This window comes from Protopterus annectens, chromosome 3.part0 (assembly GCF_019279795.1).
Source record: "Protopterus annectens isolate FY-2018-M chromosome 3.part0, PAN1.0, whole genome shotgun sequence".
NCBI lineage: Eukaryota > Metazoa > Chordata > Ceratodontiformes > Protopteridae > Protopterus > Protopterus annectens.
The window spans coordinates 1,220,883,692-1,220,908,750 of NC_056731.1; the positions used below are offsets into that span (position 1 = coordinate 1,220,883,692).

General features: G+C 40.3%; 1 protein-coding gene across 1 annotated transcript in view; it reads left to right on the top strand.

Moving 5' to 3' along the window:
- Nucleotides 1-1,239: 1,239 nt before the first annotated feature.
- EEF1E1 (eukaryotic translation elongation factor 1 epsilon 1) overlaps nucleotides 1,240-25,059 on the top strand; it is a 293,330-nt gene continuing 269,510 nt past the window's right edge. Inside the window, exon 1 of the mRNA XM_044065421.1 lies at nucleotides 1,240-1,429. Within this exon, the coding sequence (XP_043921356.1) occupies nucleotides 1,337-1,429 (93 nt within the window). The 5' untranslated portion in view covers nucleotides 1,240-1,336. The remainder of the gene's footprint in view (nucleotides 1,430-25,059) is intronic.

A 25,059-nucleotide genomic window follows, 5' to 3' on the forward strand; every position in this document is an offset into this window, starting at 1 on the left:
AGTTCTGGGTATTTGCGTCCATATGTTCCTTTTATGCCCTACTTTCTGTGCCAGGTGCATAAATGTGATGTATGATGCAAACAAGATCCTTTTCAAGCTTTTCCAGATTGGCCAAGCGGAGGGCTGCCCGGGAAGGGATATCCCTTCATTCAGGAATACTGCAACATTGATATAGAAAAACATATACATATGCACACATATGTAAGTGTGTGTGTGTGTGTGTGTGTGTGTGTGTGTGTGTGTATATACATACCAGTAATAAAAGTGGGACAACAGACCAAAAATATGGGCAATTTTTAAATATTGCTGTTACAAACTTAGAAAGTCAATAGACTAACAGGTTTTGCATTAGCATAAATTTTCTGAAGGGTATGTAGTCTGAAACTCAAATGTCTGCCATTGTTTTCTAACTTCAGTCTTCAATTATTTGCCACTAATATGACAGAACACCACATTTTTAAGAAAAAACGGACCAAAAATATGAGGCAAAAATCTGGACATTCTGCGAAAATCTGTACAGTTGAGAGGTATGCGAGGAGTTGTGGAAAAATAAAGAAGTGCTCCTTTTTCAGGCCGTCTGCTAATAATTTTTGAAGGTTACAGCTGAAGCCAATTTTTTTTTTCTGCTGACGTCGTGTAACACTTACTAGACGTTTCCCATAATGAACTGAGAAAATTATTGATGATCCCAATGAAATGTATCCTTCTTATTGTTAGACATATGAGGAAGAAAATCTGGACAGGTGAGAGGTATAGATGGCTGTATTGCAGTGTCCGTAAAAGGCTGATACATAATTAGTAGGAAGGATACGATATTTTACATTCAGAGCAAATAATTCACGAATATTAACGAGATAAGTTAATATATTAGAGAAGTAAGGTGCAACTATAGTAGACCCCATCATGTAATGGTGTATGTCAACATTAATCGAGCACATTGAATAAGTAATATATCAAGTAAGTTGTCACTTAAATGCTTCCACCCCCTACAGCATTTGATTTTATTTTTACATTTGTTAACGGGGTTAGTTTTATTCAGATGTTGGACGGTTTGTCAAACGACCTCACCCTTGTATAATACACCATTGAGTTTTCACGAACTTACAATGGCCGTGTAATATAGGTAGTAGTACACGACTACTTCGTTGTAAATGTACTGTCAGTGTGACACACATCCGTAACTTTCGGTTTCAGTTTGTATGTAGCTGAAAGAGCTATTCCTAATCCGATGCACCCGGACACAAAGTCGTAGCCTTTAAGGCGGAGATAAAGAGCTCCAATTGAATTCTGGTTTGTTTGTTAGTATCCTTATAGCCTGGTGTTTCCACGAAGCAAGATGGCTGTAGTCAATGTGGAGGAGCTTTCGGCGCTGGAGAAGTACTTGGGATTGACAAAAGGAAATAAGTACAGTACTCGTGGAGACCAGCAGGTTAATAGTATTTGATTTATTGTCATACAGAAGTGATATGAATTTGGTTTAGACGTTGTTGTGTAGAGTAGTTGAGGCTTCTTTCGTTTTGACAACTTGTCATTCATTCGCGTGGCACTGTAGATTGTGAAGGCAACGCACGCAGGTATTGCGTTATATTTCAAACGCTGGTACATAAAAAGACTGGCTATGATTTCAGCTAGCGATGTGGGGTGGCTGCTTTTCTAGAGAACTCATGAGTAGGAGGATTAGCTAGTTTTCTAATTGCCAGATCTAGTATTCAGTGTTTAAATGTGCCTGATGTCGCCGTACTTTCTGCGGTTTACGTTAAAAAACTCAATGCATCCACACAGAGCACATTTATTGGGACTGTTTCAAAACAGCAGACGAAAGAACTTAAGCGGTCTTATCCTTTTACCCAGAAAATGGATCAACAGTGAAGCAAAAGGCCTATTTATGGACAAACCCTTGTCATTTGCTTGTGGTTGCTATTATAGTGACTGTTTGTTTTACTGCATAACTTTCAGATGTGATATTTTAGTGTAATGCACAGTTTGCTTTTGAACCATTTGTTGTCGGCTTTGTATTATAACAATACCTACCCCACCGCGAATCTCCCATTGTTAGAATGCTAGCACTGACCTTTAAAAGTTATAGATGACGGTCAGATCAGAATGAGGTGCACACTCTTATTCTTCACAGTAGAAGGTCTTTTATATACTAAACCACGTGCTACAGAGACTTTGCATAGGCGTAGTTTATGTATTTAATAAAGTATGTGCCCATAAGCAGCTGTGACTTTATGAAAAGCATAATTAAGTTTAGGAGTAGCAATGCTAAATTTTAGGACCATTTATTTCTCATACAGCCGAGCTTGAAGGCTGCAGAATAATTTATTCACAGATTGAAAATAAGATGTAAAGTTAATACATTTTGTCTTTTCTGTTTGGGTTTACTTTTGTGGTGAAAGAATTTTCATACTGTGAACTGTTTAAAATGCAAGTATACCATTATTGCATATTTTGACATTTAAAGGGATAATGAAAGATGTGTGTAATCACAGGATGATGCAGCTTAGTTGTTAAATGCTAACCATAGACAGAATGAGTGGGTAAGAGAGGTCTATTTGACACTTCCAGTAACTAATAGAGAACTATAGTCTAGTTATTACTCTAAAAGCCATTGCTGGCAGTTTAAATTGTTTTCTAATGTCAGCCGACATTAAAATCTCTTAGGTAAGAGTTTGTCCTAAATTAGTCTTTGTACTACAACAGATGCACCTTATTTACTGTAAAACCTGTTACTCAAAATTTGCCAACTTGGAGCATTCTCTTGGGGCATGCAACAAAGAAGGCAACTGTCCACATTCCTCCTAGTGTAGATTTGTGTCTTTATAACTTAATTTTAAGCAGCAAGTGACATCTTAGGATCTGTGTGAGAAAATCTCCCCAGTATGGAGTTAGAAGATGTAACCCCTTGAGGACAAGTCTTGTAGATTTCATTGACATTCCAAAGACATTTTAGTGTTTATTTTAACAGTTTATGCATTGCCAGTACCCTTCTTCAGGCCACATCTGGCAGGAGAGTCATACCAGTCAATCTTGGAGTCAATTTGTGAGTACCATTCATGTAGGTTGCATTTAAGGGAAGAGAGTGAGTTATGCTGCTTAACATGCAAGGATCATTTTATTCCAAAGGTTTCTGAGGTGCTGAGGTGTATACAGGTCCCTAGAGATACAGGAGGCCCAAGACAACTGGGTCTCTTATGGCATGGTATGCGAGACGGAGATTTTCCCATATTGATGCACTATGACAGTGAATAAAAGGATAAAGCTTTATTTATTTATTTATTTATTTATTTATTTGCAGATGGTACTTTCTATAGAAGTGATTCAGATTGCATTATATACAGAGTTAAAATACAGTATTTACAGAATTGTACAAATTACAGTTTGTAGATGATACATACTATAAGAATTACTATTTAAGGATATAGAATCAATGTATGTATGTCCACATTAAGAGTCTAAATTTCAAGTGACATTTCAGATGAGATTGTTAGGTAAGGCATACAGATTGATTAATTTGAGCCTCTTTTTGGGTGCTGCTGTCCCTGCTTCATTTTGACAGCTGTCTCCAGTGCCCCACTTCCAGTGCTGGGACCACTGATTTTTGACAGGGGCCCACATGGATTCTAAGTGCATCGTGGGGGGGGGGTGCTGTCCAGCATCTGTAGGAGGACTTTTAAGGCTCTTTCTTCCCTCTCCCTCCCTGACTACGTGGTTTCCATTGTAGGGTTGGGTGCTCAGTGGGAGTATGCAACATTTTGCGCTGTTTCCATGTGAGCTCAGCCCTTCTCCAATTCATTCCCCTTTTAGACTATGCATTCCCCCATACAAATCCCCAGTCTCTGCCAGGGACATCAAGGGGAACATCGAAGTAACCACCTTCAACCCGGGAAGGGCACACCTCCATCCCTCCATGCTGTTTTGCCAGATACTGGAGCTGCTAATTGAATCTGGGTCACCTGGACAGTAGTCGGGGCTTTGTCTTTCTGCACTGCTCGAATGACCAGCTCCCAGCCTCTCTTGATAACCCAGGGACTTTATATCATTTATACTTTTGGTTAAAAACCTTTTAGAGTCTTTCTAATTGTTTAAATTTATGTGGTAACTCGTCTGATCAATGATGAGTATAGGGGAATGATTACCTCTTCAGACCTTGAAGATTTTCCTTTTGCAAATAGCTGTGCTAAATAAAAGGATGTCCCGACAGCTATTGTCACATGAAGGTCAGAAAATATGCAATTATCAACCCAGGTTGCTAAGTCTTTGACTCCATTTTAATTTGGTAGTTTTGTATTGCCTATATGGTATGATGAGGTGAGGGATATTGTCTCCCAAAAGTTACAGTACTGCGCTTCTTGGCATTTAGTTTGAGCCCATTTTTAGTATACTGAGTTTACCAGGCAGAGTTCTGGCAGAGTTCATGCAGAAGTATTTGTGTTGGAGGGTGACTTGGAAACACCTAAACCTTTTAGTTAGAGGTCTTGGCTGTATGCCTGCAGATTTTATAAGTAAAGGCTAAAGAGGAAAGTTGCAGCTAGTCCTGTGTGACAGTGCTGGTCACTTGAATACATTCTGATGAGTCTATTGCAACTTGCATATGTGGTTTCTGTCTTTTTAGCCATTGCCACATTATGGGTTGAATTTTAATGCATTTAGCTTCTGTATGATGCCAGCTTGGGGAAATTGTCTCATGCCTTGACCAGGTGAAGATATGTCATGTGTACTACATGAGTCATGGTCTAAAGACTCAATAATCCTATTGAAGGCGTTAACCAGATTCAGTAGACAGGATCTACCCTTCTCAAAGCCAGCTGTAGGGGTTGTCAAGTCAAATAATATTTTTGATAGCTTTTTTTTTTTGATAGATGAAAGCCTTTTGTAATACATGTCAAGACTTTGCAGTTGAGCCTTGTAATACTTTTAGGTCTGTAATAACCTGGATCAGTTGTAAGGTCACTCTTATGGAGGGGCATCATGACAATCACTTATCAGTGAATAAATTTGCAGCTGACCTTTAGGTTAAACAATTTTAAAGGGTAGGTTTGCAATCTGGTATATTCTTTGGTCCCATGGAAGAAGTATTTTTTATCTTGGTTAGCACTTTCAGTAAATGATTACAGATAATTGGGAAGTAGGAGAAATTGACTTTTGAGAATAAGTCACATGTGTGAAGTTGATTCTGAATTTGTTTGCAAGGATGTTGACAATGCCTAAAATAGCAAAAGCTGGTTATTTCTCCACTTAAGACCAACTGCCCAGGTCCATTTTTAGCTTGCTCAGCTCATGTGGGGCTTTTCCATTGGTATGTTTTGTTTCATAGGTTCGTAACTTTAGTTGACAAACTCGAGACCTGTTGGCCATTGAGAAGTTTGATGTCTGAATTCCAATGTTGGGACATATGGGCTACCATGCAGTCCTCCTTCTCATTCTCCAAGATATTTATGGACTGACTTCAAGAAGAGTCCGTTCTGTAGGTCTGGGAGTCTATACTTATGAAGTTGATACGTTTCACCATATGGTTAATATTAATTGCGGTTGAATGACATTTTGTGATCAGATTAGCTGGAGTGTTTGTTTGATCATTGTTTGTTTGATCAGAGGATTACAGAACGTAATCAGTCCTTTAATGCTGTGAATGTAAGGCACAGGTTTCCTTTAAGAAGGCAGCAATAAGGTAAAGAGAAGGGAGAGAAAACTGATGTATCTTTTGACGATCACACAAGCCTTGAAACCCTTGTTTATCTTTTCCAATGATTCCCTTTGTAAATAATCTTTGCACCTTTCCTGATCTTTTAAATTATGTTTGTGTGTTAACTTGCCAAATCCACCATTAGACAGAAGTATTCCTTTACAGTGGTATCCCAGGAGCACTGTCTGGTGAAGTAGCTTGCTCAAAGTCGCACATTAGGTAAATGGAGGCTGAGGGAATAAGATGGCTCTTGCAGTCCAGGATTTTATTATACAGCTTAATAGCTCACAGCCTTAATCCTTGTAATTATTGTGTCAAATGGTGTATGAGTGGGTTACGGAATAGGGTACAGTATTGTAGAATTGGCCCATAACAGCTTGTTACAGTGGGGAGTTACCTTTGGCACAGCCCCAGTGAGGATCAAGTGGGCAGTTCCGTATGATTTATGGATGTTTGCTGTTGTATGGGTAGCAAAGGTAGTCCTCTACAAGGACCCAAAAGGTCTCTTACTATTTTATCAACTTTTGGTTGTTGGTGGCTAACAATGCATAAAGCTGGTGAGGGGTTTTGACAAGTGTCCGGGTGATGCATGTTTTTGTTTTTCACATTGAAAGCAAAGTAATTTCTTCTATAGCAATTTGAAATGAAGGTTGTGTCAGTGGAGTTGAGTTGTTGCTGTCTTTCGGTTTTTCCCGGTTAGGGGTCGCCACAGTGGAACTCCGGTCCACTAATGATTGGCTGTAGATTTTGACGAACGCCGAAGTGCCCGCGTGACTTTCAACCTTCAACAAAGGCACGCTCATTTACGCATGTCTTTCGAATGCCCACTCAACCACGGGGAGGACATGCAGACTCCACACAGAAGGCACTCCCCGCACTCCAGCCGAGAACTGAACGGAAGAGCCTCTTGCTGTGAGGCAGCAACGCTACTGCTGCACCACCGCGGATCAGTATTGCAGTCCTTAGCATATTTGGTGAGCTAGATCTTAAAGTTAGTGTTGTGATATTTGATAAAACAGTCAAAAGGTGCGGCCCTGGGACAGAGCCTTGAGGGATAATGAGGACAGGAGACTGGTCTTTACCTGCGTATATGACTATTTAGCCAGCTTGAATCGAAGTTAATGCTTCATTCACCATTAAACCTCTTGAGTTTAATTAGTAATTTGGTGTAGACTAACACTTCAGCCAGGGTGGGGTAAGTTGCATGCAAAGGGAAACCCTCATCCAAAGCAGTGGTCATTCTCTTGAGAAATTTGCAAAGTTAAGAGTGCAAGCACTGCTTGTGAAAAGATTACATTTAGATTATAGAGAAGGTTTCCCATGTCTGTTTCAGTAAGTTGTGTGAGGATTCTTTCCATCACCCTGCATGATATGTTTGTGAGGCTGATTATTTATTTCTATAATTATTTGGGTACGTGGAAGGGCTTCATTTGTATTTTGGGACTATTAGTCTTTTTCAATATAGCTGGGGACATAGCTAGTTTTAATGCTGTAATAAAAACGTAAAGTGTGTGCTAGCTTGTATTTGTACAAATTAATCTCTTTATCTCGTCTGGTGCCATAAAACTTGTGTTGTGACTGTGGCAGAGGTGACCTTTCAATGGAATTTCTGTGGAGCTGTGTTGTATGAGGGGGAAGAGTGGATATTGTTCCGTTCTGTGGCCTGAAATTTGTTCCAGATCAGTATGTAGGTGTCTGCTATCATTTGTTGGCTGTGTTATGGATATGGTTGTATAATCCTAGAACATATGCGGCTAGTAGGCCAGAGACCATGGGTATCTTGCCAATAACCGCCCTCAGGGTCTACCAGCCTTTCCAAGGTGCTCAAGGCGTGTATGTCCTGGAGTATATTTTAGCATGTCCATTCAGTTGTCTAAGCTATGATTTGAAGGCAGGCGGGGAATTGCACTGCTTGACGTGGAAGTTGGGGGGTTCAAATCCAGAGCAAGGGAGGATTCATCTCCCTATTTAGTTTTATTTATTTGCTGATGTAGAGTCAGATCTTTGTTCTGGTGTTGGCTTAACTGTTTGACATGTCAAGAAGAAGGAGGTCTTGGATAATGAGATCCCTGAGGGCATAGGTCTCCCTTCAGGATTGGCAAATAAGGCTCCTCAGTCTTGTGACTTTGCAATTTCTGGGGTTAGTGTTGGGGCCACCTGCGTACTGTTAGATGGCATATTATCAGGTCCCATGTAGTAATTGTGACATCCCTCCTCTGGGCCTGTGATTAAGGATTCTTAGTCCACACCAGTGGGGGATGTTCTCAGATGCACAGTATTTTCAGATGCTGCATCAAGTACAGTTTTCCTTTAGAGCACACAGAATGCACACTCCAGTCCTGGGGCTGGACTTTCTCTCTGCCACAAGTAAGACTCCATACTGACCACCTCAAGAGTCCACAGCCAGGTGTTCAAGCCAAGTCCTCCACCATCTCCCAAAGATTAAAATATTTTCTAAAAGACCAGGCACAATGAAAGGTTTATACTCTGTTTAATATAAATAATGAAAAAGAAAACATGAGAATACTTTGTCTATTTACAGTAAACACCAGAGTTTGTCGCAGAAAGTAAAAAAAAAAAAAAACACACACACACAGATGGAAAGACTCTGACCGATACGGAAAAACAATATTTAACCAATCTCACTATATTTTCCTAACTGACTGAAGAATTACTGTTCCCTACTTACTGGCTAGAGCAAGACAAGATGAAGCGGAGGAGTGTCTTGTGACAAGATGTACTCTTATTGGAACTGACACATCTCACTGGTATTCAAATACAATTTCAGTGTTGGCTACAGGATGACATCACATCCGGTCACCTGACTCTGTGGTTCACACAGTACCCCTCTCATTAGCAACTGAACCAGGATTTTTCACAAATATGTCACAATACACACACAATTTTGATAAGGCTTAATACCGAATCCTGAAGCTATAAAACAATTCAGTACTTCTACCCTTCCTGCAGAAATGCTTTTCATAAATATTGAGTATCTGGCTGCAGTCGGATATTAGTTTAGGCCATGATTCTATCAAAGTCTTTTCATTTCAGTCTGTTTTTCTTAAGGTTAGCTGGGCTGAGCTTAACCCCTTCCCTTCCATTATCCTCTCTTAAAATGTATACATTACAACAATGTAGCCTGACGTACATGTATATTTCTTTTCTGTTGAGCAGGACCCACTGTTGATTAACACAAGCAGCTTTACAAATACATTTTTAACATTAGCATCTGTATAAATCAGTTTGATATTCAAATGACATAATTGTTTACAGCTCCAGCTAGCTATGCTGGCATATGTTACACATGCACTGCCCTACTCCCGCTGGCACTACCTCATATCATTACAGAAGTATTTTTAATTTTAGTTTTGAAGAGTGCCTTTAATGTATGCTCTTTAGTGAGGAATAAGTTGCCTTTGCATAGTACTCTCTGGAATGAAGTTAGCACATAGTTTTTGTAAGTCAGTATCTTGCTAATGTCAGCTGTGTCAGAGAAGTTGATGCCATTATAAATGAATTCGGAGCATTGGCGGGTGTTAAAGTTTCCCAATGTAACTAAAGAAGACTTTGTAATCTTACTTCGGATGCTTAACTTAAGTTCATGGGCTGCATTAGTAGTCCTCGTAGTTTTTTCCCCCTCCAATACTCTGCCATTTTCTTTTATTTTGGGGGTCTCTTTTGATGTACACTCTGGATTTTTTTTTCCTTTTGTTGTAGAGCACATTTATTTTTGTGGCCCATCAGAGTGGTTTGCTTTTAAGTTCCCATTGTATTTACATCCGATTGGGACTGTCGATTGCTTATACCTATCGAAGTAGGCATGAAACTCCTTTGTGAAATCGCATGCTGTGGCCATGTTAGGGGAATATGCTGTTACAAGTGAATTTTGAAATATCGTAAAATTTGAGGATATTTGTACTTTTGAAATCAACGTATATGAAATTATGCTCCAGTAGGAATGAAAAGGGGAGGATAGGAATAATTTGGTTATAACACTAGGGGCATGTTGTTCAAGGATGCAGGAATTTTTATAATGAATTGGTTATTCCTGCATTACTGGAATTTGTTATAGCAATTGTTTCTGTCATATGACACAGGCTGCAGTGTTGTAGCGGTTAGCGTTATCTCCCACAGCAAGAGGTTCTCCAGTTCGATTTGTCAGCTGGAGCACCTTCTGTGCGGAGTCTGCATGTCCTCCTTGCAGTCGAGTGAGTTTTAAAGACCTGCAGTAGGGTGTGTGTGTGCCTTCTGTGAAGGTTGGGAGCCAGGTTGGCAACTCGACAGTGTAAAAACTCCACTGTGACCTCTCCTTGTTATCCAAAGGACAAGAATTCCTGCGTATTCTTTGCCAAGAAATATATAATCTATGTATACTGCAACCTGCCAAATTTTAGCCTCCGTGTCTGGAATTTTTCTACTCTATAGATGAGGAGGTTCTAGTAGTCCATGTTTCTGTCAGTTTCTAAAGTTGCCATTAAGATGTGTTGTCTGACATTCTTGATGGTCAGACTACTTTTATTTCTCTACAGTTAGGCTATGAATAAGTCTCAAGTCTATCTGCCCGAAGGCATTTATAAGCCTAGCCAGAATGTGTTGGCTTTCACCACCCCCTTAGGTTAGATCCCTGTGCCTCTGTCCAGCAGAGCCACTGAAGTGATCCCTGGGGTAAACTTTGTTTCCCATCCACTCGTCAAGGTTTCTCTTGGAGTGTTAGCGAAGAGCTCTGCCTAATGTAGATTGGAATCTTGTTCCAAAGCATGAGACGTCTCTGGGACAGGAATCTATCCCTCCAGCACGTCCTATTTATTGTTGTGGTGAGGTTTAGATCCCTTGAGTGTGTGGCTTGAGGGGATAAGGTTTTCTTTAGGTGGAGCATGTCCATCAGTTCTGGGTTGGACATGGCCTTGTATGTCAGGCAGAGATCACCTCTGAGTAGGCGGTATGCAACTGAGTACAGCTGGAATTTCTTCAGTCGAGATGCATAGGGCATCTGTTTGAGGCCAGTGATCCTCCTGGTGAGGTATTTCTGTCCATAGTGAACTCTTCATGAGACTTGTTTCCCACTCTCCGGAGGGTTCTTCTAGGGCAGCCGGCACTGGCATCTCGATATATTGTCATGCTTGAATGAAGCTATGTGATTTCGCGGAGCTCTTTTGAGGCATCTTTTTGTCAATGCCTCCTTTGGCTCTTCTGTATTTGGACCACCTTTTAAGGAAACCCTGATCTGCAGCAAGTAAGAGGGTAAGACGTTGTCTACTATGGGGATCAAGTTTTCTACCCTTCAACTAACATATATTACAGGAATTGGAGAGGGTTGTTTCGTAAGTCTCAAGGTTCTTTCCCTGATCAAAGTGGAGAGTAGTCTTGAGGAGGCTTTAATGAAAGACACCACTCTACAGGTCGACGGGATCCGCAGAACCAGGGCACAGTGGAACCTTTTACTGACCAGCCCTTTCATCGCTCCTGAAGCGCTGCCTGACTGTCCTACTATGGAGGCAGTTGGGGGATGTTTTGCTCTGCACTCAAATGCCTGGGCCCAAATTACAACAAATGTGTGGGTTTGAAATATTGCATCCAGAGGCTCCTACATTCCCTTTTCTCTTTCCTGTCAAAAATTCGAAAGACACTCCCCAACGTCCTACCCAGTGAGAGGGAGTTGGCAGCTGTCGAGATTGACCAGCTGCAGAAGTGAGTAATCCAAGAGGTTCCCACGGATCAGTGGGGGTCCGGAACTTACTCTCGTTTCTTTTTTGTGCCAAAGAAGACTGGGGACCTACGGTCAATTTTAGACCTAAGCAGTCTCAACTTGTACATAAAGAAAGTCAGGGTCGAGATGGTGACTGTGCAGTCCATGCTCCTGTTACTGAGGAAGAAAGATTGTTTGTGCTCAATGGACTTCAAGGACATGTACTATCACAAAAAAAATACGTTCCAGAAGTCATTTGCACTTTCGCTTGGGAGCATCACTTCCAATTCAGGGCCCTGCCCTTTGGTCTCACCACAACCCCCCGGGTGTTTACAGAAATGTATGGCAGTGGTGGCAAGTCACTGACTGCAAGGTTCCATGTATTCCCGTATTTATACGATTGGCTTCTGACTGCCCCGGCACTGGCAACTTGGTCAAACCAGAGATCATTTTTGAGATCATCTTTGCCAACTATCTCAGTTGCTGGTATTACCATAAACTTGGGCAAGTTGCAACCAATGCCGGTTTAGTCATTGAAGTCCAACTGAACACCATTACTTGGATAGCGGCCTTACCTTAACATTGCAGAGACACATTGAAAGGTCGGATACGGCCATCTTGAATCTACCAACCCCTCCGGCCAGGCTGTTTCTACGAGCTCTGGGTTCTATGGCAGCTGCCATTCTTTTGGTCCCCTCTAGCCAGGTATTGTATGCGTCTTCTCCAGCGGACACTATCTGTTCAGTGGTCTGTTCTTCATCCCCTATCTGCACCTATCGGGCTGACAAACACTTGCAGGTCCCATCTATGGTGGTAGATTCGTGCAGGTCTGTCACTCTCTTCCTTCCCCTTCTGCCATTGTGACCACTGATGCTTTCCACCTGGGGGGGTCATTTTGGGCTTTGTCTTCTATACATCCCTATGTCGTCTTTCACAAGGATAGGGTTTCTCTGCATACTAATCCTTTCTTCCTTCATGCCTAATGTTGCCATCTCAGCTAATATCAAGTTAGTTCATGGGTCCTCTATGTTCAGTGCTAGAACTAATTTAATTTTAATAGTTATGTCAGTGACACTGTAGCAGAGCTAGAGAGGTTAAGGGCACCATTGCAAATAAATGATTAAGAATATAATTTCAAACAAAAAAGGTCTGGAAAAAACATTGTACAAAAACTTTAAATTAGCATTTTCTGTGGGGATAAAGCACATGAATCGGTCACTGCCTTTTGAAGAAAAGATCATCTCATTTGAACTGGCTGTTTTCAAACAAGTGTGCATTTTGGATATTGTCCTCGATCTTCTCTCCTACTCCCAGGCTCCATACAAAATGTTTGTCACAAAGGTACACAACAGAGTAGTTGTACAAGAAGGAATATACAGGGGTCCGAATGGAGAGAGGAGTCAGCAAGTAAAGGAGTAGTCTCGCTGAAACTGAATTAATCTTCAAGTCTTAGTGAGTACATTCGCAAGGTGGCCCCTGTTTTTCACAAAATCTCACCAAGACAGCCCTGAAATATAGATTGTATTTATACAGCACATATCATGGACAGAAGTAGGTTAAAAATGAAAAAGATAGCTGGATGCACAAGACCCAGGATAAAAAAAAGTGCCCAATCCTGGTAGACACACTTGTGCCAGGACTGGAAAAAATGACTGTATAGAATCCTCAAAATACGGAAACATTCTTACAACGGGGCCAGGCTCAAGGAGAGGATGCCCTCCCCCCGGTTGTAGAATGAAGTAGTAGTCCACAAAAATCACAAAAATTGATAGGCCAAAGAAATAAGTGTACTGTTAAGGATAAGAAAGAAGTTGTGTATTGTTAGTATTTTTTGCAAAAAAACCCCAGAATTTCCAGACACAAAATATACAAAACAATTGAGAGAAATTGGAGGAAAGAAAAATAATTCCACAAGAAAAACTGTCAGAAGCTTCAGATAAAATGTTGTATTCATTAATAAAACATTCATTAATAAAACAGATTTGTGAAAAACAGTATATAGGTCAAGAAACTTTGAAATGTTTGGAAAAAGAAACATCTGAGGCAGTGCAAAAATATAAATAAAATCTAGAGATTTTTTTGAAAAGTATAAGAAATATGGACATGGGAAAGAGAGCGAGATTTGATATGGTACAATATTTATGCAAAGGAGAGGACCAAATTAATCCGTATAAAGCCGGCAGCCCTAGGATATTCAAAGAGAAGTACAGGCAAAGACATTCGGATATGGAAAATTTTTACAATTTAAAAAAAGAAATTGGTATTACAAAGAGGGATTTGGTGTAGAAGATCTAACACGGGTTACATCACAGCATGGTGGAGCGAGTCCCCAAAGTAAGGAGAAGCAGGAGATCGGGGACATCTGAAGAGGAAATATGGACATGGGAAAGAAAAAGAGATTTAATATGGTGTGATATATTTATGCAAAGGAGAAAGCAAAACTTGCCAATACAAAAAGAGCAGCACCAAAGATATTTGAAGAGAAATAAAAGTTGATTAGTAATGGTGAAGTATAGAGACTGAGATTACGGAGTACCTGCGAAGTGAAGGATCCAGTGTAGAAAATCTAATTCAGAAAGTACCACAACAGGAAAGAGCAGTGGATATCCAAATTAAGGGGAAACCAGTGGAACGGGAAGCAACTGGTAAGGTGCCATATGAAGATATTTTGGGAGTGTTCCACAGGAAACCAGTATAGACATTCACTTGAAGCTGGACAACAAAGGAAGGAAAAAAAAACTGTGGAAACTCTGATGCAGTCAGTGTTGAGGAGTGATAGGCTATTGAGTTCCCATATGACAGAGCAACGGATGGCACAGGATGAAATTGAAGAGAGTGTGCCACAGGAAGATTCTATAGAACGGCTGCTGGAAATGGAAAACAAAACGTGCCCTCAGTTTAGAAGAAAATGAGCTAAGAGAAGAGTTGCTTGACATTGACATATTAAGATCAATGAAAGAAATAAGACCAGAAGGTCAATAAAACCCCAAAAGTCAGAAGTTTGATGAAACAACAGTAATTAGGATGGTCCATGCGATATAACAGAAGTAAACAGGATACATTACTGTGCAGCTAAACTAATGACTGCTAAAGTTCTACCACAAGAACATAGGGTAGTGAGGGAAAGGAATGGGAGAAATCAAATACAGTCATGGAAGTATCAAATAGAGAAAACTGTAAAGCAATTAAGAAAGGTGTCCCTTTTTTAGAATATAGAAGAGGGAACAGATCAACAAAAATACTAAAAGATGTGATAAAAGCAATGTGCAGTATTAGAACAAACTAGGATTCATCATACACTATCGCAAATAAACTAAAAATCTCAGTAGAAGTGGAAAAATTTAGAAGATACGCAGATAAACATTAAGGAAAAGTACAAAATAAGCAATTTATTGATGACCCAAAAATTTTATAGAGAATTAGGAAACTAGTAAAATGAATTTGAAAGAGCATCAGAAAAAGAAATGGATACAATTTGGAGCAATATCTATGAAGATCCTGTGGAACATAACAAAGATGCAAAATGGATAGGAGTAGTAAAAGAAAGAATAAGAAGTTTAAAGATACAGGGTATGAAATGGGATGAAGCAACAGCCAGAGGGATTGAAAGAAAAGCTTCTACTTGGAAAACTCCAGGCCTAGATGCAGAACAAGTATTAATATTTTTGCACAAAGATTTAGCCATGAGTAAGAACTGTTGATTCGCACACCCCGAACAGACACCAACCTGGCTAACAGGGAAAAACAATGCTCCTACTTAAGAGTAAACCTGGAAGCTGCCCTAAAAATTATTAGGGACCTGGGGACCCAAGTTGATAGCAATCTCTCATTTGACAACCACGTGGCCAAAGTGGTTAGAAACACATTTTATATAGCCCACCTAATCATGAAGGGATTCGCATCTAGATCAGGGGAGGTCATCGTGCCTCTTTACTCATCCCTCATCAGGCCCATAATTGAGTACAATGCCCCTTTTGGGATGTACCTTACCAGACACCTGCAGCAACTGGAAAGACCCCAAAAGTACCTCACCAAGAGGATCAAAGGGCTCAAACAGATGCCATATGCTGCCCGGTTAAAGAAACTCCAGCTCTACTCAAGTGGCATACCGCCTGTTCAGAGGCGATCTGTGCCTGACGTATAAAGCCATGTCCAACCCAGAATTAATGGACATGCTGCACCTCAGAAAATCCAAATCCCATCGAGCTACGTGCTTGAGAGACTTGAACCTCAGCACTGAAATAAATAGGACATGCTGGAGGGACAGATTCATAACCCAGAGGCTCCCTTCACTCTGGAATAAAATCCAAGTCCAGGTTAGGCAGAGTCCCTCATTTCCTCTCTTCAAGAGGAATCTTGATGAGTGGATGGGAGATCGTAGGTTTACCCCGGGTATCACTTCTGTGTCACTGTTAGACAGAGGCACAGTATACTAACCTCGAAAAAGGGCATAGCAAAATAAATTTAAAATGGGTGGCGAAAGCCAAACACATTCTGGCTAGGCTTATAAATGCCCTAGGGCACATAGCCTAGTATGAACCTATAACGTCCCTTCCAACGACGTATAAACTATACAGGGGAATTCATGCCGACAGTTTATAGTCATTTAAAAGAAAACAATTATGGCAGAACAAAAGGGCAATAAATGTCATGGAACAAAGGATAGTTTGTCATAGATTCTTCCCCTTTTTACAGTTCTCCACCAAGTATGTCATGGATTTCTACAAAAAAGCATTTGATCATATTCCACATTCATGGATGAGTGCTTAAAAATGTGTAAGATGCACCTATACTGATAACTACATTACAGTGACAGACCACTTTGCAATTAAGCCGTGATAAAGGACAAATTATTTATTACCCCACAGATAAAAATTCCAAGGGGGAAGTTCCAGGGTGACCACTGCTATTCTGCCTTGCCCTTAACTCATTAAGCTGTCTGCTTAACAGTTTAGGCCATGGCTGTAATTTGGCTCCTTGAAAACAACAGTGTGAAGACTTCTCATCTACCCTTTGTCGATTATAGCTCATCAGATGAGGAATTTAAAGCACAACTGCAAGTTGTCAACTTTTTCAGATCCCATTTTGGTCTTGATAAATGTGCAAAAGCAACCTTTAAAGCAGGAAACCTGCAGCACCAGGAAAACCTCAGTTTGGGACAAGAATGTGATATAAAAGAACTTGAGCAAGAGGGAGTGTATAAATATTTGGGAATTGATGACGGCTCAACAATAAAATGTGAAGACGTGAATAAAACTTGGTAAAGAATACTTCAGAAGACAAATTTAATCCTGAAATCCGGGTTCAGATCTAGGAACAAAATCCAAGCTATAAACCAGTTTGCCCTTCCTGTTCTAACTTAGAGTTTTGGAGTGATTGACTGGCCCCAAAACATGTAAGATGATAAGAAAAGTAAACAAGAAGGATGCTTCATGCTCGCCAAATAATTTATAAAAATTACTGCATACCAGGATTATATTCTCCGTTCCGAAGGCAGGATGGGCCTCCTTGAAATTTATTACATTTGGAGATCTACAATCGTGGGATTCCAAAAATCTGCTGACCTCACAAGACCCAAACATAGTGAAAGTTTTGATAAATGAGGAAAACTAAATCTAAGATTTCTCTGCTTTAATCTATCAGAAGCATATCTGTGTCAAGCAGGAACGGAAATCAAACCAGAAGTAGGTAAACATCAGTCAGCAACTGAATGTGCCAAAAGACAAAAGAAAAGGTGAAGGACCAGATGAGAAGGCAAGAAATGTGAAAAATGCGTAAATACAGTTGCAAGTATAGAAAACATGTGGAAGAACCTCATTATGATCAGGAACGAATGTAGTATTGGTTAAGGAGAGGCAAATTCAAATCAAGAGATGAAAGGTTAATATTGGCAGCCCAAGATAGTGGGCTACGTGCATGCTGGTTTACAAAGTCATTGAACATGTGGGAAACAGACAAATGTAAGTTTTGTAAAACTGAATTGGAAATGGTAGCACACCTCATTGCTGGTTGTGACATACTAATGGCAGAAGGACTGTATGTTGAAGGCATAATGTGGCAAGACTGTTGCACTGGGGATTGTGCAAACATTATAGTATTGAAATGGCTGAAAAACACTGAAAACTTGAGCCACAAGGCATCATAGAAAATGTTTATATCACATGGGATCATCCATTACCAACAGTTCAAAAGATAGATCCTAGATAACCAAATATTGTGATCAATGAAATGAAGACAAAAGTAAAATTGTTCATTGAAATCACACCACTTTGCAACTACAGTGTCTTGCATACAGAGAGAGACTGTCATAAAATATCAGGATCTGCAGGCAGAAATGAGAGCAATGTGGAGGAAAGATACCCAGACAGTTCTAGAAGTAGTAGGAGCAACGGGTCTTTTAGTCTACAATCGTATTTAGATAGGTTACCAATACACGTAACCTCATACGAATTGCATTACTGGGCACGTTGCAGGTGCTGCGAGCAGCACTTTTTGCTGAAATTAAAGATTGAAACAATACCAATTTCATGAACTTTAATCATACTTTGACTTGGGAATGGAGTCTATTCCCTTCATGGTATTAAAAATCCAAAAGATTTGGAGGAATTAAAAGAAGGAAGAAGGGATGAGGCAGGATAAACAAATTAAAGGTCATGCTGCTAAATGCTTGGGAGTATCTAAACGTGAAACTGCATTAATTACAAGCATTCTTAACCCTGGAAAATGCTAACATCTGCGCAGTTACAGAAACCTGGTTGAAAGCTGTGGGGAGCAACCCCAGTCTTACTGGTTATTCATCTGATCATACATTCAGATCCCAAACTGTGGGTAGTAAAGCCAAAGGAGGTGGAGTTTCAATATATATTAAAGACCTACACACCTCCAGGCTGGTCAAACAGTATGACGCACAAGAGGGATTTTAGGTGCAGTTAACTTTAGCAAGACCCCTATACAAATCATAGCTAGATACTGCCCCCCCCCCCCCAAGTCTGACTAAGATGTCCAGTCTGCCTATCTGGACATCTTCAAATCTATCAAGATTCAACCCTTTACCCTGATCCTGGGTGACTTTTTAACTACCTAAACGTATACTGGAAGAACGTCTCATGCCAGAGCACAAATACCCAGAGATTCCTTGATTTTTGTCCATGCAAATGATTTGGTACAGCTAGTTGATGCCCAACAAGAGGTGATTTAATATCTCGGACTTCGTATTGACCACCATGAGTAACCACTGCAGCATACCTGCAGTATCATCCTCCTCCCTGGTAAGATCCGACCATATAGCAGTCACGTTTGAAGTCACCATCTCCCCTGACCCCCCCCCCCCCCCTAGATAGGGTCAAACAAAAAAACTTCTCCAAAGCTGATTACAGCCTTCTAAGGGATGGTATATACAGCCCTCTTTCCCCCTCTCTAGGAACTGGCACCAGTATCCAAAACTGTACCAAATTACTATATGAACATTTATATAGATGCATGGAATCAGGAATACCTGACAGGACCAAATCATCCTCTGCAAGGAAGAGTAAACCTGTCTGGTGGACATCTGCAATAAATAAACTCTACAATAAAAGAAAAAAAATGCTGTCCAGGATCAGGAAAGAGCAGTTGCACAATTGGAAGAAATCTCTCCTTAGCCTGAACAAGCAAATAAGAGCACTAGTGAAATCCTCCAAACTAAGCTTCAAGTCCAAGTTGGCTACTAGAGACAGTCATAAGGCCTTCTTCACATATGTCTGTAATCTCAAAGGTAGCACCCAGATCTGTTCAGAACTGGTGGTCAAGGACACCACATATACAAATGCCATAGCAAACTTGCTGGCTGGCTGATTCAGCAAAACTTTCACCCCTGTGCCCACCCCATCAGTAAATCAGGAAATTCCTAGTACCTGCCTCCTTCCCCTTGTATCTAGGGATCATGTCATCCCTGCTCTCTAAGGTAAAAAAGACAGCCTCCATGGGATCCGATAACATCCCAAGCTGCATCCTACATGAACTCTGGTAGGAACTTGCAGCACCATTAGGCACCTTATTCAACCAAGCTTCGTCCCAGATAAGTGGAAGACGGCCACTGTCATGCCTTTACACAAAGGTGAAGCGTCCACTGACCTGGAAATTATAGACTCATCAGTCTTACTAGCCTGATCTACAAGGCCGTGGAACTGATTATCCTGGATCTCCTTAACCAGGACAGTGGCATCCTCCAAACACTCGATCCCACACGGTTTGGCTTCGTCAAGGGGAGGTCCTGTCTATTAAATTTGGTCGATTTTTCAGACCGTCACCAAAGCCATGGACTAGGGGGAAGGCAGTGTACACCGCCTACTTTGACCTGGCCAAAGCCTTTGACACTATATTCCCCACTTGAGCATAATACTATCTCAACTAGGCATCACTCTGTATGTTACCCGAGGGGTAGCTAACTGGCTGACTGATGGAACTCATCTAGTCAAAATAGGGAATCCACCTCAAGTAGTAGACCTGTATCAAGTGGCGTACCCCAGTGTTCAGTCTTGGGGCCTCTCTTGTTTGGGATGTACTTTTTCTGAGGTGCAGGCCAAAACCAGTGGGCTATGGCTGACTTAAGTTTCCAGATGATTGCAGCCTGGGTGCTGACCTCAATTCCCCTACTGACGTGGACATCCTCCAAGAGGGTCTAAACCAAACAAATGACTAGTGCCAGAAACACTGCCTCAAGCTGAATACTAAAAAATACATAATCCTCCCCTTTGGGGATAGTGATGTCCCCACAAATTGGTTCAGATGTTGTTAATTCATGAGGGATTTGGGCACCCAGATCGATAGCAACCTGACTTTTGACCATCATGTTGCCTCCATTGTACGGAAAGCTTTCTACATGGCCCACCTTGTAAGTAAGGGTCTCTCCTCCAGGGACAAGGAGGTCATAACATCCCTGTATTCTTGCCTATTATTGAGTACAACACCCAGTTCGGCATGTACCTCGCAAAGCACATGCAGCAGCTGGACAGACCACAGAGGTTCCTCACCAGGAGAATACAGGGCCTCAAGTCTACCATACACAGGCTAAAAGCCCTAACCCTCTACTCTATTTCATACTGACTCCTCAAAGGTGACCTCTGTCTGGCATACAAGGCAATCACTGGGACTGCTGCATATCTGTAAGTCAAGCTCCACTCAAGTAACCTGCACATGCAGCCTCAACCTGGTCTATGACATTAATAGGACTTGTTGGTGATACAGATTTGTGTCCTAGAGACTCCCCATCTATGGAATAGACTCCCTCTCCATGTCAAGCAGAGTACCACTTTACCTCTTTTTAAGCACAACCTGGATAACTGGATGGGAAATAGAAAATACATGCCTGGGGATTCCACTTGTGTACCTGCTGGACAGGGGCATTGGGTGATGATTTGTCTAAACGTGGGCTAAACTCTTGGCTAGGCTTATAAGGGCTTCTGGGCCAATAGCCTAGTAACTTCCTATGATTAGAAAAGGAATTTGACAAAACCGCATAAAATATCTAATGCGTTGTAGTTCAGACTTATTGCAAGGAAATTCAAAGTAATGCTCCCTGTTAGGAAATTTCTAGAGAGATTACACAGTAGTTGTGAAGTGCTGTCAACATTATACAGTTACATAAATGCAGGGTTTGAGATATATTTTTTTCTTACTAACTTCTATTGAAATCGGAAATATGAGTATCTGGATGCATGCGGAAAAGCACTGTTAACAGCAAGAGGGAAGTTATAGCATATAAGCAATTGGTGCAAACCCATCGTTTAGTTCTGTGAAGTTTTTACAGGCCCCATCAGTAAGGATATAACATGAACTGAGTCTGTTCATTAAAGGGCTACCATAATGGTATAGGATCCGCATCAGTAGCCTCTTGCGGAGAGGCTAATGGAGAGCTTAGAAATTCCAAGAGTGAGAAGAGACATTCAGTTATGCAAGGGAGTTCTGGCATGGATCAACCAACCATATGTTTTGGACAATATTTCTGGTTTTATCATTTTGTAACAGTTTGGGTGAGAGGAAGGTATGGATCAACCAGATAGCTTACATATTTCTATTTTTGCTATTTGTGTGTACAGTTTGGGTGAGAGGAAAGGCTTATGGTATTGATTTTACATAAATTGCAGCATTAGTGAACCAGCTATTTTGGAAAGTATTTCTGCCTTTTGTCACTTGTCTTATCTCTCTGAGCCGTCCCTGTGATTAGAATCCGTGGGATTACTTGCACACTAATTCTGGCATGGAGCAACCATATTGATAGCTAAATTACAGTGTGGGTAGTTATTCTGAAAAGTGCAAGACTGGCACAGTTCTGGGTAGTAACAGGCATTCATTCCAGTCTCATTCTAGTTATTTCCAGCTCATTCCAGTAATGTACAGTCTTGTCAATTCTTAGTCGGTCATGTGTAGAATTTAGGTGAGATGAAGGGCTCAGTAATATAAATGTTATGCTACTATTAGTGAGAGGTGGTAATGACTTGGTCTTGCATTACACCTGTACCAGGAATGTAATGAATGCCTGCTCAACAGGTTATGTACAGCAATTATCACCTTTGCCTGAACATGCAGAACCTTTCAGTAACTAAATGTAAGTTATCACATTATAAATTTACAGTATATGCGGTTACAGTATAACATCAAGTCATATCTTGGGTAAATCCCTCATGCAGCTGCCACTTTTACTACTCTGTTATTACATTGATGAATACACACAGCAGATTTTGGGTTATGTATATGTGGAGTCATGCAGAAGTCTTTTCCCACATATTTCTTTTTCCCAGTTCTTTGTACTGTAAGATACAGATGAAGGTATATGTTGTAGTTGTATAGTTCATATTTTTGTGAATTACTGCAGATGAAGGTATATGTTGTAGTTATATAGTTCATATTTTTGTGAATTACTGCAGCTGAACATCGTACCACTTTGTACTGAATATGTGATACAGGAATCTATTCAGTGTTGTGTACAAATGTCAGCTTGTGTATGACTTTTGGGTTATGAAAATTATATTTTTTCATATTGGAAGTAAGGCAAGGTCAGGGGTGAAGTGTAGTATTCACAACAGAACAAACAAAATGTCAAGTTTCTGCAAAAAAAATACTGCTCATCTATGAGAAAGACGTGAATCAAATACTCAGTTTATTTGTTGCATTATGAAAATTAGGATATTTCTCATAAGTATGCCTTTGAGGGAACATGGTAGTGACACACATGATGGATTGTTTAGAAGCTGACATTGAGACACACAATTTTGTACACTGATATGTAGTCTGTTACATGTGATGAGATAATTGTGTTTTGTTTGTTTCTCATCTGACAATTTGAAAATCTCTGTAAAGGAGCATCACACAGTAATGGCTAAGGTATCATTTTAAAGCTGACATTCACACAAATTGCTTACATATTGTATGGGTCTACATGGTACGTTCACCAAGATATTGTGATTTGTTTTACCAAAAAGGTAAAAAAATGTGCAATCAGTATTCCTTGGCAAATATTTAATAATGACTATCAGCATTTACACCATTTGAAAGATCAGTGTCTACTGAATAACTTTCTCATTTACGTTTCTAGTCTAGTTGTTATGGTTAGAGTTATGAACATTGTTATTTCTCCAAATCTTTTGGGTTTTTAATACCATGACTGGAATGGACCCTATTCCTCAGTCAAAGTACGATTAAAGTTCATGAAATTAGTATTATGTCTTTGCCCGCCAAAAGTGCTGTTTGCAGCACTCTCAATGTGCCCAGTAATGATTCTTGCAATTCGTATGGGGTTACAGGTATTGGTAACATATCCAAGTACGATTGTAGATTCTTTTTTATAAGACCTGTTGCTCCTACTACTATTGGAACTGTCTGGGTATCTTTCTTCCCCATTGCTGTTGTTTCTGCCTGCAAATTCTAAAATTTAATGACTTTGTCTCTCTCTGTATATAAGACACTGTAGGCACTGGGTGTGGCAATTTCAATGATCAATGCTACTTTGTCTTCTTTTCATAGACCACTATATCCGAATTTCTAACATCTGTTGTTAATGGATGATCCCATGTGATGTAAAATTCATCATTTTCTATGATGCTTTATGGCTTATGTTTCCAGTGTTTTTAGCCACTTCAGTACCATAATGTTTGTACAATCCCCAGTGCAACAGTCTTGCCACATTATTATGCCTTTCAGTATACAGTCCTCCTATTAGTATGTCACAACCAGCAACGAGGTGTGAGACTGCTTCCAGTTCTGTTTTTACAAAGCCTACATTTCTCTGTTTCTCCCACATGTTCACTGAACTTTGTAATCCAGCGTGTGCGTACCCATTTTCTTGGGCCATCTGTATTTACCTTTCATCTCTTGGTTTGAATTTGCCTCTCCTTAACCATTCCTCCATTCGTTCCTGATCAACATGAAGCTCTTCCAGAAGTTTTCTATACAGGCAGTCCCCGGGTTACAGACTCTTAGCCTGTATTAAGTCAAACTGACCTCAAAAAGTGCCCCTGAGTACATTTAATGCACACCTACTATTACAAGATAAATGCTGTCCCCAGTATAGCTGAGTAATTTGAGTTGCTTCTGCCACATGGCTTACACTCTACATCACCTGAGGAAATAAGCTATGCGACAGAACCTGGCTGTTATCATGATTGCAAGAGATTGACCAAGTCAGCCAAAGCTTCCTACTTCTCATGTAGACAATCTTCCCAGATGAACAATCTGGAATTTCTGGATGTCTGGGATGGGATTTGTGTTTTGATAGAATAAAGTTGTTGTTTGTCTTTTCGGCTTTTCCCGGTTAGGGGTCGCCACACAGAAGGCACTCCAGCCGAGAATCAAACAGGAGAACTTCTTGCTGTGAGGCAACAATGCTACCAAACAAACAACATGGAGAAATTTGTGGGATTTTTTTTTATCAGCCTAATCCCATATCCACCCCCAGACTCTTCACTCATTTCATGTTCCCTCCATCCATAAGAATTTCTAGCTACATTCCAGTTTTCAGACGCACATTCCTTGTAAAGAAACATTCCAAATCCTGGGCAGTCTAGAGCTAATGACCTATATCACATGTTTGTCAGGTCTTGCAACATATTTAGCTTACCACTCCCATTTCACAATTTTTATCCCTTTTATATGGAATCTTTCCTAACATCTGGAAAATTAGTCACTATGATACTGCTGCTCAACTAAAGATAATTGACAGTATAGTAAGCATCTGACCAATTTCTATGTCTAAACTAGGAAATCTCAGCATTGTGCCAACTTAAGATTGATCTATAGATATGCTGTTGTGGCATGACATTGCATCAGTGAATTTATTCACCAAAATTTCTGTGAAAAAAATACTAGTGTGCTTTTCCAGTCACAAGAATGTGAGATTCTGAGAGTGAGCTTAATTAGGGATATATTAGTTTTCTGTAAAACCTTTTCAACTTCAGTATACGCAGTCAAAGTAAGAGAAAATAGCATTATGATTCCATCAAATACCTTTAGATACACTTTGCTTAATCTATGGCACAAACCATAAATGGACATTACAACATAGTACTGCATTTTTCAGTGTACATAAAACACTCATAATACTCCATGGAATGGATGCGTGGTATATTGTGTAACAAAACCTGGAGTTATTGATTGATTTTATATCTTGGTATCTGCAGCATGTAAATGCATATTTTTTTTTCACTTGTAT